This window comes from Meles meles, chromosome 2 (genome assembly GCF_922984935.1).
Source record: "Meles meles chromosome 2, mMelMel3.1 paternal haplotype, whole genome shotgun sequence".
In the NCBI taxonomy this organism is placed as follows: Eukaryota; Metazoa; Chordata; class Mammalia; order Carnivora; family Mustelidae; genus Meles; species Meles meles.
In genome coordinates, this window is record NC_060067.1 from 12,325,567 (window position 1) to 12,338,125 (window position 12,559).

At 37.2% G+C, this 12,559-nt stretch overlaps 1 protein-coding gene across 3 annotated transcripts in view; it reads left to right on the top strand.

Annotated features, from left to right (window-relative positions):
• The first annotated feature begins 5,933 nt into the window (after window positions 1-5,933).
• The window catches only part of LOC123933666 (UDP-glucuronosyltransferase 2B31-like), a 32,149-nt gene continuing 25,523 nt past the window's right edge, over window positions 5,934-12,559 (top strand). For 2 of the 3 annotated variants that reach the window (XM_045993095.1, XM_045993085.1), the window contains exons 1-2: window positions 5,935-6,675; window positions 11,691-11,839. In XM_045993095.1, coding sequence (XP_045849051.1) covers window positions 5,952-6,675; window positions 11,691-11,839 — 873 coding nt within the window. In that variant the 5' untranslated portion in view covers window positions 5,935-5,951. Of the gene's footprint in view, window positions 6,676-11,690; window positions 11,840-12,559 lie in introns of all 3 variants that reach the window. The other variant, XM_045993104.1, reaches the window with a different exon arrangement.

Genomic DNA, 12,559 nt, shown 5'->3' on the forward strand with positions numbered 1-12,559 from the left:
AACCTAAGAAAACTTTGCCCTTTTAAACAGAGAGAAAACCAGCTTTTTTATACTAGTGTCTTTTCTCTTTTTTTTTTCAAACAACCATTTTATTTAGGATAAAATTATCTTTTAGCTTTAATAAAATGCATTTCCATTCCTTAAATATTTCTTACCTATCATCTACTTTTCCATAGAGTTGTTTCCCTTATTTCCATCAGTCTTAGTTACACTTAGCAGAATTTTGTACTCTTAGAAACACCTTAATCTCTAGTGAAGACTAAGTATTAACCAATTGTGAATTGTTACAACAGAATTCTTTAGATGGCAAATTTATGAATCAGTTAAGCACAAAACATGTTTACCAACAGATTTAAATATTCTTAGTTTCCTGCAATAAGAAATCAAAAGCACAAACCTATGTTCAGTAATCAATGACTTAGCATTTTATTTTCTTTGGAAAAGACCAAGATGTCCAACAAATTTAATTTTATTTCTTATTCAAGCAAAAGTTTAAACTTTTAGGTTACCAAAGACTTTGAAAGCTACTTTAACAATTACCAATTAAAACTGTGAGACAGATAATTAACCATCAGTTTAGTCATTTATTTGCTAACAAATTTTAACAAATAACATGAACTTATTTGACCTTCAGTAAACTTTGAAGTTTTACATTTACTGCTGATAACTTAAAAGACATGTCTATCTTAATTAAACCACCAAACTTAACTTAGGGTTAAGCAGTCCAAGTCAGGCCAGAGAAAGTAGGGAACGTCCCCAAAACAAAGGGAGTTTTGGCAGCTGCTTGGGAATATTCCTTAAGGTCTCTGTCCTGAGTTAGACCAACCCCAGTTGGCTCCAGTTACAGCTATTGGCTCCCCATGTCAATCTCATCTGGAGGTTTCCAGGAAGCTATAGAAACCAGCTCAAAAGAGTGTTGTGGATCTAATGCCTCATAAATATCCTCCCAAATCTTCATTGTTCCTTCAGGGCAAGCACTTGGCCCCCTAATTTTTAATTGATTTTTTGTTTCTTGTCCCACCTTCTGCCAAGCTTGCAGATTTATAGTTCCCTCTTTAGGGAACCAAGGACAGAGATCTGAAACTATCTCAAAAAATTGATGCAAAGCCTTTTTAGAGACTTTGGACCCTTTCTGCTTTAAAAGGGCCTAGAATGCAGTGACAAAAGATCCTACTCTAAAGACTGAGAATGCCCCATGTTATTTTACTCCTGCTGTTGCCCGTCATCCCGGGCTCCTCTTACCTGACTGTCGGTAACTACTTACCTGTATGTGCACTCCCTTGAAATGTGCTCAAGTCCCTGTTTGGATGCCACTTATCACAGCTGGCATGGCAAATCCACCAGAAACTTGAGGGTAAGAGGATGGTGAAAAGAATAAGTTCAGAGATAAAGAGATGGGACAGGAGGAGCACTGAGGAGGATGTCCAACAGTGCCAACTTTATTCAAGGCAGCAAGGCATTAATATAGCTAGCAGAAACAATTACAAGGAAGTTTCTTACTTGACTGATTGTAAAGGAAATTACTACATGTACATGCTAGCCCTCCAGGCCTCCCCTTGTCCTGTTTCCCATGCCCTAGCAACAGACCCTCTAACGCCAGTGATCTTTGTCTTTAAGTAATCTATTAACCAGGTACACTATCTTCCAAGTAACTCATGATCTTACAATGGTATGATTTATGGTCCGTGCAAGAACAGTACAAACCCACAATAGCTTAGTAGCCTAGCTAAAGACATGCAGGCAGTCATGTCGGGGAGTCTTGGAATCCATAGCTCAAGCCCCTTCTCAAGCATACTCTACTTTTACACCCACAAGGTTATTAACCCTTGAGCTTCAAGGAGGCGCGAGTTAGGGCCTGGTTTGGTCTCCTGACTCCAGCTCAGTCCATGGCTGCCTACAGTCTCTTCAACAAATGGCGTAGGGAAAATTGGACAACCACATGCAGAAGAATGAAACTGGACCATTTCCTTATACCACACACAAAAATAGACTCCAAATGGATGAAAGACCTCAATGTGAGAAAGGAATCCATCAAACTCCTTGAGGAGAACACAGGCAGCAACCTCTTTGACCTCAGCCGCAGCAACTCCTTCCTAGAAACATCACCAGAGGCAAAGGAAGCAAGGGGAAAAATGAACTATTGGGAATTTATCAAGATCAAAAGCTTTTGCAGAGTAAAGGAAATAGTCAACAAAACCAAAAGACAACCAACAGAATAGGAGAATATATTTGCAAAAGACATATCAGATAAAGGGTTAGTATCCAATATCTACAAAGAACTTATCAAACTCAGCACTCAAAGAATAAAGAATCTAATCAAGAAATGGCAGAGGACATGAACAGACATTTCTGCAAAGTGGACATCCAGATGGCCAACAGACACATGAAATAGTGCTCAACATACTCTGCATCAAGGAAATACAAATCGAAACCACAATGAGATACCACCTCACAAAAGTCAGAAGGACTAAAATTAACAGGTCAGGAAATGACAGACACTGGTGAGGATGTGGAGAAAGGGGAAACCTCCTACGCTGTTGGTGAGAAAGTAGCTGATGCAACCACTCTGGAAAACAGCATGGAGTTTCCTCAGAAAGCTCAGAATAGAGCTACCCTACAACTCTGCAATAACACTAATGGGTGTTTATCCTTAAGATACAAATGTAGTGATCTAGTGGGGCATGTGCATCTGAAAGTTTATAGCAACAATGTCCACAATAGTCAAACTATGGAAAGAACCTAGATGTCCATCAACAGATGAATGGATAAAGAAGAGGTGGTATATACAATGGAATACTATACAGCCATCAAAAGAAATGAAATCTTGCCATTTGCAAAGACGTGTATGGAAATAGAGGGTATTATACTAAACAAAATAAGTTAATCAGAGAAAGACAATAATCAGGTGACCTCTCTGATATGAGGAATTTGAGAGAAAAGGTGGAGGGTTTTGGGTGGGCAGTGAAGGAAAAAATGAAACAAGATGGGATCAGGAGAGAGGAAGACCACAAGAGACTCTTAATCTCATGAAACAAACTGAGGGATGCTGGTGGGTGGAGAGGTAGGGATAGGGTGGCTGGGTTATGGACATTGGGGTGGGTATGTGCTACCGTGAATGCTGTGAAATGTCAAGCCTGATGATTCACAGACCTATATCCCTGGGGGAAATAATACATCATATGTTAATTTAAAAAGTATGAAAGAAATTAAAAATTTCACAACCAAATTGAAAAACATGCATTATCACAGACTAGAAGAGGTAATAGTTTTAAAGTGTTCATACTACTCAAAGCAATCTACAGAGACAAAGCAATATCTATCATACCACCAATAGCATATTTTATAGAAACAAAAGAATAATAAAATTTGTATGGGACCACAGAAGACCCAAAATAACCAAAGCAATCCTGAGAAAGAAGAACAAAGCTGGACATATCACAATTGCACATTTTAAGATACACTACAAACTATACTAATCAAAACAGCATGGTACTGGTACAAAAGCAGACACAAAAATAAGTGGAACTGAATAGAGAGCTCAGATAGAAACCCACACTTATATGGTCAATTAATCTAAAAGGAATGAAGACTATATGATTGGGAAAAGACAGTCCTTCAATTAATGGTGCTGAAAAAACTGTACAGATACATGTAAAAGAATAAAACTGAACCACTTTCTTATACCATACAGAAAGATAAGCTCAAAATGGATTAAAGACCTAACTGTGTGACATGAAATCATAAAGCTCCTAAAAGAAAATAAAGGCAGGAATTTCTCTGACATTGTTTGCAGCAACATTCTTCTCGAATGTCTCCTCAAGCAAGGAAAACAAAAGCAAAAATAAACTATTGGGACTACACCAAAATAAGTTTTTGCACAGGGTAGAAAAGCATCAGCAAACCAAATAAGCAAGTAACAGAATGAGAGATGATATCCACAAATGACATATCCAATAAGGGGTTAATATCCAAAAAATGTAAAGAACTTATACAATGCAACACCAAGAAATGAAATAATCCTATTAAAAAATGGGCAAAGGACCAGAATGGACATTTCCCAAAGAAGACAGAGAGGAAGGGATGCGTGGCTGGCTCAGTCAGTAAAGCATGCAGCTCTTGATCTCAGGGTCATGAATTTAAGCCCCGCATTGGGCATGGAACCTTCTTCAGAAGAGGAAGGAGGAGAAGAAGAAGGAAGAGAAGGAGGAGGAGGAGGAGAAGGAGTAAAGAAGAAGAAGGAGAAGAGAAGGAGGAGGAGAAATAAAGGAAGGCACATAAAATAACTCCACATACTTTGAATGCGATATGTATTATATAATGTATTATTACAATAAAGCTAGAGAAAAAGAAAAAAAAATCATATGATCCAGTAATTCCACTACTGGACATTTACTTAAAGAAAACAAAAACACTAATTCAAAAAGATACATACACCCTATGTTTACTGTAGCATTATTTGCCATAGTCAGCATATGGAAGCAACCCAAGAGTACATTAATAAATCAATGGATAAAGAAGATGTAGTATATGTAGACAATGCAATATTATTCCACTGTAAAAAAAAATTATGTTAACTTACCATTTGTGATAACATGGACAGACTGTGAGAGTATTACGCTAAGAGAAGTAAGTCAGAGGGAGAAAGACAAATGTCATATGATGCCACTTATATACAGAAACTAAAAAAAAAAAAACAAAAGCAGAAAGACTCATCAATACAGAGAACTGATGGTTGCTAAAAAAAAAAAAAACAAAAAACAAAAACAAAAACAAAAAACAATACCCATGAGAGGGAAAGCAAAATGGGTAAGAAGAGTGGGAGATACAGGCTTCCAGTTATTAAATGAATGTCAGGAGGAAAAAAGGTATAACATAAGGAATATAGTCAAAGTTTTGGTAATAGTTGTGTACTGACAAATGGAATTTACACTTGTGAGAACAACATAGCAGAGAGACTTGCCGAGTCACTATGTTGTAACCTGAGACTAATGTAACAATATGTGTTAACTATGCTTTTAAAAAAGTAATAAAAAAAGATTTTTAAAAAGTCCTCACCACACACACACACAAATTCATGAGGTGTTGGATGTGTTAAATAATCCAGTGGTGCAAATATTTCACAGTATATAAGTGAAGCAAGTCAGCATGTTGTACACCTTAAATATGCACAATGTTATAATAATGATATCCCAATAAACTCAGAAAACAAATTCCTAATGTAAAACATTATGCTAATAAAGGGAGCCAGTCACAAAAGACAACATGTTGTATAATTTCATTTATATGAAATGTACAGAACAGATGGTAAATATGACAAAAAGTAGACAAAATATTGACTAAGGCTGGGAGATGAAGAAAATGCAGTTTCATTAGGGGGTAAAAGTTCCCATTTGAGGTGACAAAAGTGCTCTACAATTGATCATCATGGTGGTTGCACAATTCTGTGAATATAAGATGAACCACTGAATTGTACACTTAAAATCTGACAATTATATAGCATATGAATTACATGTCAACCAAATTTTTATGAACAAAACAAAACAAAAATCTCTTGAACCATCATATCCAAGAAATAATATTCACCTATAAAATACTTTTAATTCTTCTGTCAATGGGACTGCAATCAGTGACCTCTCAACACTGTCACTGACATTCTTTCAAAATATATTACATAAGACAGGTGACTTGCACATGTTCGGTCATTGGATCTTAATCAGATGACAGAACTTAAAAGCATGAAACAAATATTAAATGCATATGTGTACAGATGAAATCATCTGCCTTTGCATTTTTCCATTTGCCATCCAAATAATCTGACTGTTCACATCATCTGTTTACTTTGAAATGTAAGAGTTATACTTTAACTTACTGAGTGATTTCTCCTTGACTATAAATAGAGGCAATGGTACAAGGAAACAGGAATTTGAAAAGAAGCATTGCATTCCACCAGGATGTCTAAGAAGTGGATTTCCATTCTTCTGCTGCTACAGCTGAGTTGTTACTTCAGCTCTGGGAGTTGTGGAAAGGTGCTGGTGTGGCCCACAGAATATAGCCACTGGATCAATATAAAGGCAATCCTGGATGAACTTGTCCAGAGAGGTCATGAAGTGACTGTTCTGACATCTTCAGCTTCCATTCTTGTTGATCCGAGCAAATCATCTGCTATCAAATATGAGATTTTCCCTGCATCCATACTTAAAGATGATTTTAAGGATGTTTTCAGAAAAATGCTCACTACATGGATATATAATTTGCCAAGAGATACATTTTGGACATATTTTTCACAAATGCAAGACATGTTGTGGAAATATTCTGACTGTATTCAAAAGCTCTGTAAAGATGTAGTTTTGAATAGGAATCTCATGACCAAACTACGAGAATCGAGGTTTGATGTCATTCTTGCAGATACCGTTGGACCCTGTGGTGAGCTGCTGGCTGAGCTACTTAAAATACCTTTAGTGTACACTCTCCGCTTCTCTCCTGGCTATGAGTTTGAAAAGCACAGTGGAGGACTTCCTTTCCCTCCGTCCTATGTGCCTATTATCTTGTCAGAATTAAGTGATCAAATGACATTCATGGAGAGAGTAAAAAATATGATCTATGTGCTTTATTTTGACTTTTGGTTCCAGACATTTAATGAGAAGAGTTGGGATCAGTTTTACAGTGAAGTACTAGGTAAGTCATGTTTCTAGTTGGTAACATAAAGTCTTAATTCCTAGTGCCTAGGAAGGTGAGTTTGTATTAAGTCAGAGGAATTTATCTTTTATAAATGAAATGATGAAAGGATAATATAAAATGATCTTCCAATATCACAAATATTATGGAAAGACTTATATGACAGGACCAGTTCCAACTGTGTCATCCATTATTGAGTACATTACACTCCAGGAATTCAATAACCACAAATTAAAGCACTAAGAATTTCTTGAAGCAATTACATATCTATTCATTGTGTGTTTGTTTCTAATACTTTAAATTTTTTTTTAATTTTTTTCTAGATAAAGTGTTTTAAACTTCCTTTGTTATTTATTAAATACAGGCTGAAAATATTACTTTTGGTATGCTTTACTTTTTAGAATAATTTTAAATGACAGCATATGGAGTCAAGATTTCCCAGATAACCGTTGCCCCCACACATGCATAAGGTCCCCCATTATCAGCATCCCCCACCAGAGTGGTACATTTTTTACAACTGATGAACCTACACTGACACATTATCATCCAAGGTCTATAATTTATAGTGGAGTTCACTTTTGGTGGTGTATATTCTATAGGTTTTAGGAAATTTATAATGGTATGTATACACCACTATTACATAAGAGTAGTTTCACTGCCTTAAAAATCCTCTCTGCTGTGCCTATTTCCAACATATCCATTTTACTTTACTTTTCCCATTTAAAAAAAAAAAGGCATTAGAGGGATTCCTGGGTGGCTCAGTTGTTTAAACGTCTGCCTTCAGCTCAGGTCATGATCCCAGGGACCTCAGACTGAGCCCTGAATTGGGCTCTCTCTCAGCAGGGAGCCTGTTCCTCTCTCTTGTTCTGCCTGCCTCTTCCCCTGCTTGTGTGCGCTCTCTCTCTCTCTCTCTCTCTCTCTCTCTGTCAAATTGATAAAAACTTTTTTAAAGAAGACGTTAGAAATTTCACTATCTTGATGAAAGCAGAGATGTTAATTGAGGAGTCACATATTGCTAGTACAATTGTCTATAGAGTATTGAGGATATTATGTCCACTTGTTTCCCTTTTTTAATTTAAAAATAAAAATGTTTTGTCATATTACCTGAAAGATTCCTTCATAACTGGAAGAAATATTGGCTCTATTCCAGATTCAGGAATCTATGATAAGAATTTTCTAACGATCACAAATTCTTTCATCAGGGTTTATAAATCATGCTTTAAAGGCCTAAAATCTTGTTGAAGGGTGCACATACACATTAACAGTTCACATGTTTTGAAAGCTATGTTACTCCATTAAAGGAAACATGAGTCAAAATTAATAGTGCCCATATCTATTTCCATACTTGATGAAAATATTCCAGCTGTTATTTGCAAATATTATTTAATACACAGATACTATTATGCTCCTAATAAGAACTAAGGGCAATGATAAGTAGAAGGAGTCAAGCCATACTTTCAAAACTTCACAGTTTTCTTGGAAAATCTACAATCAAGGGAATAACTTGCTAAATTATAGAAACAGGACTGAGTATTCTGAGGAAGGAGTTTCCATTGCTTAATTGAGTGGGGAGCTCAAATAATTGTTTACATTTGCATCTGTTACTTCTGCAGCATTTCAAAGGAAATAAATGCATGCTTAATTTGATAGTGGCTTAGGCTTAATAATTGTTTATGATTTTGAATGCACTACAGTGTGATGCATTATGCAAACATGTATAATGCAGCATTATACATGTTTGTATCATATATGTGTTCTATTATCAAACTACAAATATGTTTAAACATTTTTACTAAATTATTCCAAATTACTTTCAGAAAATTTCCTAGTATATTCACATTACATTACCATTACCATTACTTCATTTCCTCTACCTATTGCTTGTTGTAGAGTTCATTACTAATTTATTTATTTACTTTTATTTTGCATTTACTTTTATTTTGCATTTATTTTAATTTTAATTCCAGTATAGTTAACAGAGAGTGTTATATTAGTCTCAGGTATACAATATAGTTATTCAACAATTCTGGACAGCACTCTGTGCCCATCAGAAGTGCCCTCCTTAATCCCTCATCATCTATTGAAACCATCCACTTACCCACTGCACCTCTAGTAACAGTTTGTTCTTTATAGTTAAGACTCTTTTTCTTGGTTTCTCATTGCAAATTGTGATATTTTATTTTTTTTAGATTTTATTTATTTATTTGACAGATAGAGATCACAAGTAGGGAGAGAGGCAGGCATAGAGAGAGAGAGAGGAGGAAGCAGGCTCCCTGCCAAGCAGAGAGCCCCATGTGGGGCTTGATCCCAGGACCCTGGAATCATGACCCGAGCAAAAGGCAGAGGCTTTAACACACTGAGCCACCCAGGCTCCCCGATATTTCATTTAAAAAAATATTTTATTTCTTCACTTGAGAGAGAGAGAAAGAGTGGAAGAAAGAGAGAGAGAAAATCTGAAGTATACTCCACACTGAACACAGGGCCCCACTTGGGGCTCCATCCCACGACCACTAGATCAGGACCTGAGCCAAAACCAAGAGTTGGATGCTTAACCAACTGAGCCAGCTGGGTGCCTTAAGATCTCATTCTTTTTTTATGGCTGAGTTATATTCATTGTATAAATATAAAATTTCTTCTTTAGCCATTCATCAGTTGATGAACAATTAACCTGTTCCGTAATTTGGCCATTGTAGATAATGCTGCTCTAAACATTGGGGTTCATGTATCCCTTGAATAAGTATTTTTGTATACTTTGGGTAAATACCTAGTAGTGCAATTGTTTAATCATAAGGTTCTTCTATTTTGAACTTTTTGAGAAATCTCCACACTTGTTTCTTGTGGCTTTGATTTTAACCTTTCTGAAAGATGTGAGGTGATCTCTCATTGGAGTTTTGATTTGCATTTCCTGCTGATGAGTAGTGTTGAGCATCTTTTCATGAGTCTGTTGGCCAAGTGTGTGCCTTCTTTGGAGAAATGTGTGTTCATGTCTTCTATCCTTTTTTTTTTTTTTTTTTTTTTTTTTTCTCATTTTATTTTTTTCAGCGTAACAGTATTCATTCTTTTTGCACAACACCCAGTGCTCCATGCAAAACGTGCCCTCTCCATTACCCACCACCTGTTCCCCCAACCTCCCACCCCTGACCCTTCAAAACCCTCAGGTTGCCCCAACCTCCCACCCCTGACCCTTCAAAACCCTCAGGTTGTTTTTCAGAGTCCATAGTCTCTTATGGTTCGCTTCCCCTCCCCAATGTCCATAGCCCGCTCCCCCTCCCCCAATCCCACCTCCCCGCAGCAACCCCCAGTTTGTTTTGTGAGATTAAGAGTCATTTATGGTTTGTCTCCCTCCCAATCCCATCTTGTTTCATTTATTCTTCTCCTATCTCCTACCCCCCCATGTTGCTTCTCCATGTCCTCATATCAGGGAGATCATATGATAGTTGTCTTTCTCCGATTGACTTATTTCACTAAGCATGATACGCTCTAGTTCCATCCACGTCGTCGCAAATGGCAAGATTTCATTTCTTTTGATGGCTGCATAGTATTCCATTGTGTATATATACCACATCTTCTTGATCCATTCATCTGTTGATGGAATCCATCCAAATCCTTGAGGAGAATGCAGGCAGCAACCTCTTCGACCTCAGCCGTAGCAACATCTTCCTAGGAACAACGGCAAAGGCAAGGGAAGCAAGGGCAAAAATGAACTGTTGGGATTTCATCAAGATCAAAAGCTTTTGCACAGCAAAGGAAACAGTTAACAAAACCAAAAGACAACTGACAGAATGGGAGAAGATATTTGCAAACGACATATCAGATAAAGGGCTAGTATCCAAAATCTATAAGGAACTTAGCAAACTCAACACCCAAAGAACAAACAATCCAATCAAGAAATGGGCAGAGGACATGAACAGACATTTCTGCAAAGAAGACATCCAGATGGCCAACAGACACATGAAAAAGTGCTCCACGTCACTCGCCATCAGGGAAATACAAATCAAAACCACAATGAGATATCACCTCACACCAGTCAGAATGGCTAAAATTAACAAGTCAGGAAATGACAGATGCTGGCGAGGATGTGGAGAAAGGGGAACCCTCCTCCACTGTTGGTGGGAATGCAAGCTGGTGCAACCACTCTGGAAAACAGCATGGAGGTTCCTCAAAATGTCGAAAATAGAACTACCCTATGACCCAGCAATTGCACTACTGGGTATTTACCCTAAAGATACAAACATAGTGATCCGAAGGGGCACGTGTACCCGAATGTTTATAGCAGCAATGTCTACAATAGCCAGACTATGGAAAGAACCTATCCTTTTTTTTTAATTGGATCATTTGATTTTGTGGTATTGAGTTATATAAGTTCTTTATATATTTTGGATACTAACTCTTTCTTTAGGGTTTTCTATAATATCTTGTCATCTGCAAATAGTGAAAATTTTGCTTCTTCCTTACCAATTTGAATGGATTTTCTTTCTTATTGTTGTCTGATTGCTATACCCAGAACATGTAGTACTACATTGAATAAAACTCTTTTTTTTTTTTTTTTTCAAATTTATTTACTTGACAGACAGAGACCACAAGTAGATAGGCAGGCAGAGAGAGAGAGAGAGAGAGGGAAGCAGGCTCACCGCCAAGCAGAGAGCCCGATGCGGGACTCGATCCCAGGACCCTGAGATCATGACCTGAGCCGAAGGCAGCAGCTTAATCCACTGAGCCACCCAGGTGCCCCCATTGAATAAAACTCTTAAGAGTGGACATTCTTGTCTTCTTTCAGACTTTGGGGGAAAAGCTCTCAGTTGTTCCCAATTGAATATGATGTTCACTGTGGGTTTTCCATATAAGGTCTTTATTTTGTTGAGATGTGTTCCCTCTAAACCAACTTTGTTGAGAGTTTTTATCATGAATGGATGTGTACATGGTCAAACACTTTTTCTGCATATATGGAAATGATCATATGATTTTTCTCTTTTCTCTTACTAATGAGATGTTTGTTTTGATTTTTCACCATTCAGGAAGACCCACTACATTGTCTGAGTTAAGGAGGAAGGCTCAAATATGGCTCATTCGAACCTACTGGGATTTTGAATTTCCTCGCCCAATCCTACCAAATTTTGAGTTTGTTGGAGGACTCCACTGTAAACCTGCCAAACCCCTGCCTAAGGTAACTGATTCCTGTCTCTTTTGTTTTATTTGCTCTGAAGCATTTAACCAGCATTCTACTTTGAAATATCATTCCTCAACAATGTTTGTGTGTCCCAACAATATCTGCAGTCAAATCCAATGTTCACTTGCTGTCACTCCAACATTTACACAATTCCTCATTTGAGATCCCAAGGCTTGACATCTTAGAACATTAATAGATTTGCTTAGATGATGAGAACATGTGTTTTCTGCCACATACCAAGGCAAGACAAAATCTCAGTAAAGATCACTGGGGGAGGGAATCCTGGGTGGCTCAGTTAGATAAGTGGTTCCCTACAGCTCAGGTCATGATCCCAGAGTCCTGGGATAGACATCCACATTGGGCTCCTTGCTCAGCGGGGAGTCTGCTTCTCCCTCTACCTCTGCCTGCCACTGGGTCTACTTGTGCTCTCTCCCTCTGACAAACAAATAAATAAAATCTTTTTAAAAAAAGGATTATCAGGGGAACGTGGTTCTCAACATAATAGCAGACTGACAAAATGAGCACAACAAAAACTATATTTTGTACATAATAAGTAACCCAGATTCTGCATATTTAGTGAGGACCAAATAAATTCAACCACTTAGAGCTGAAAAATATTCATAGCATAAAATTGCAAAATAATTCTGTTAATGTATAAGATGATACTTTATGAAGGAAAGCAATATGTTTTACGTTGACATTGTACCTTTAAGACGT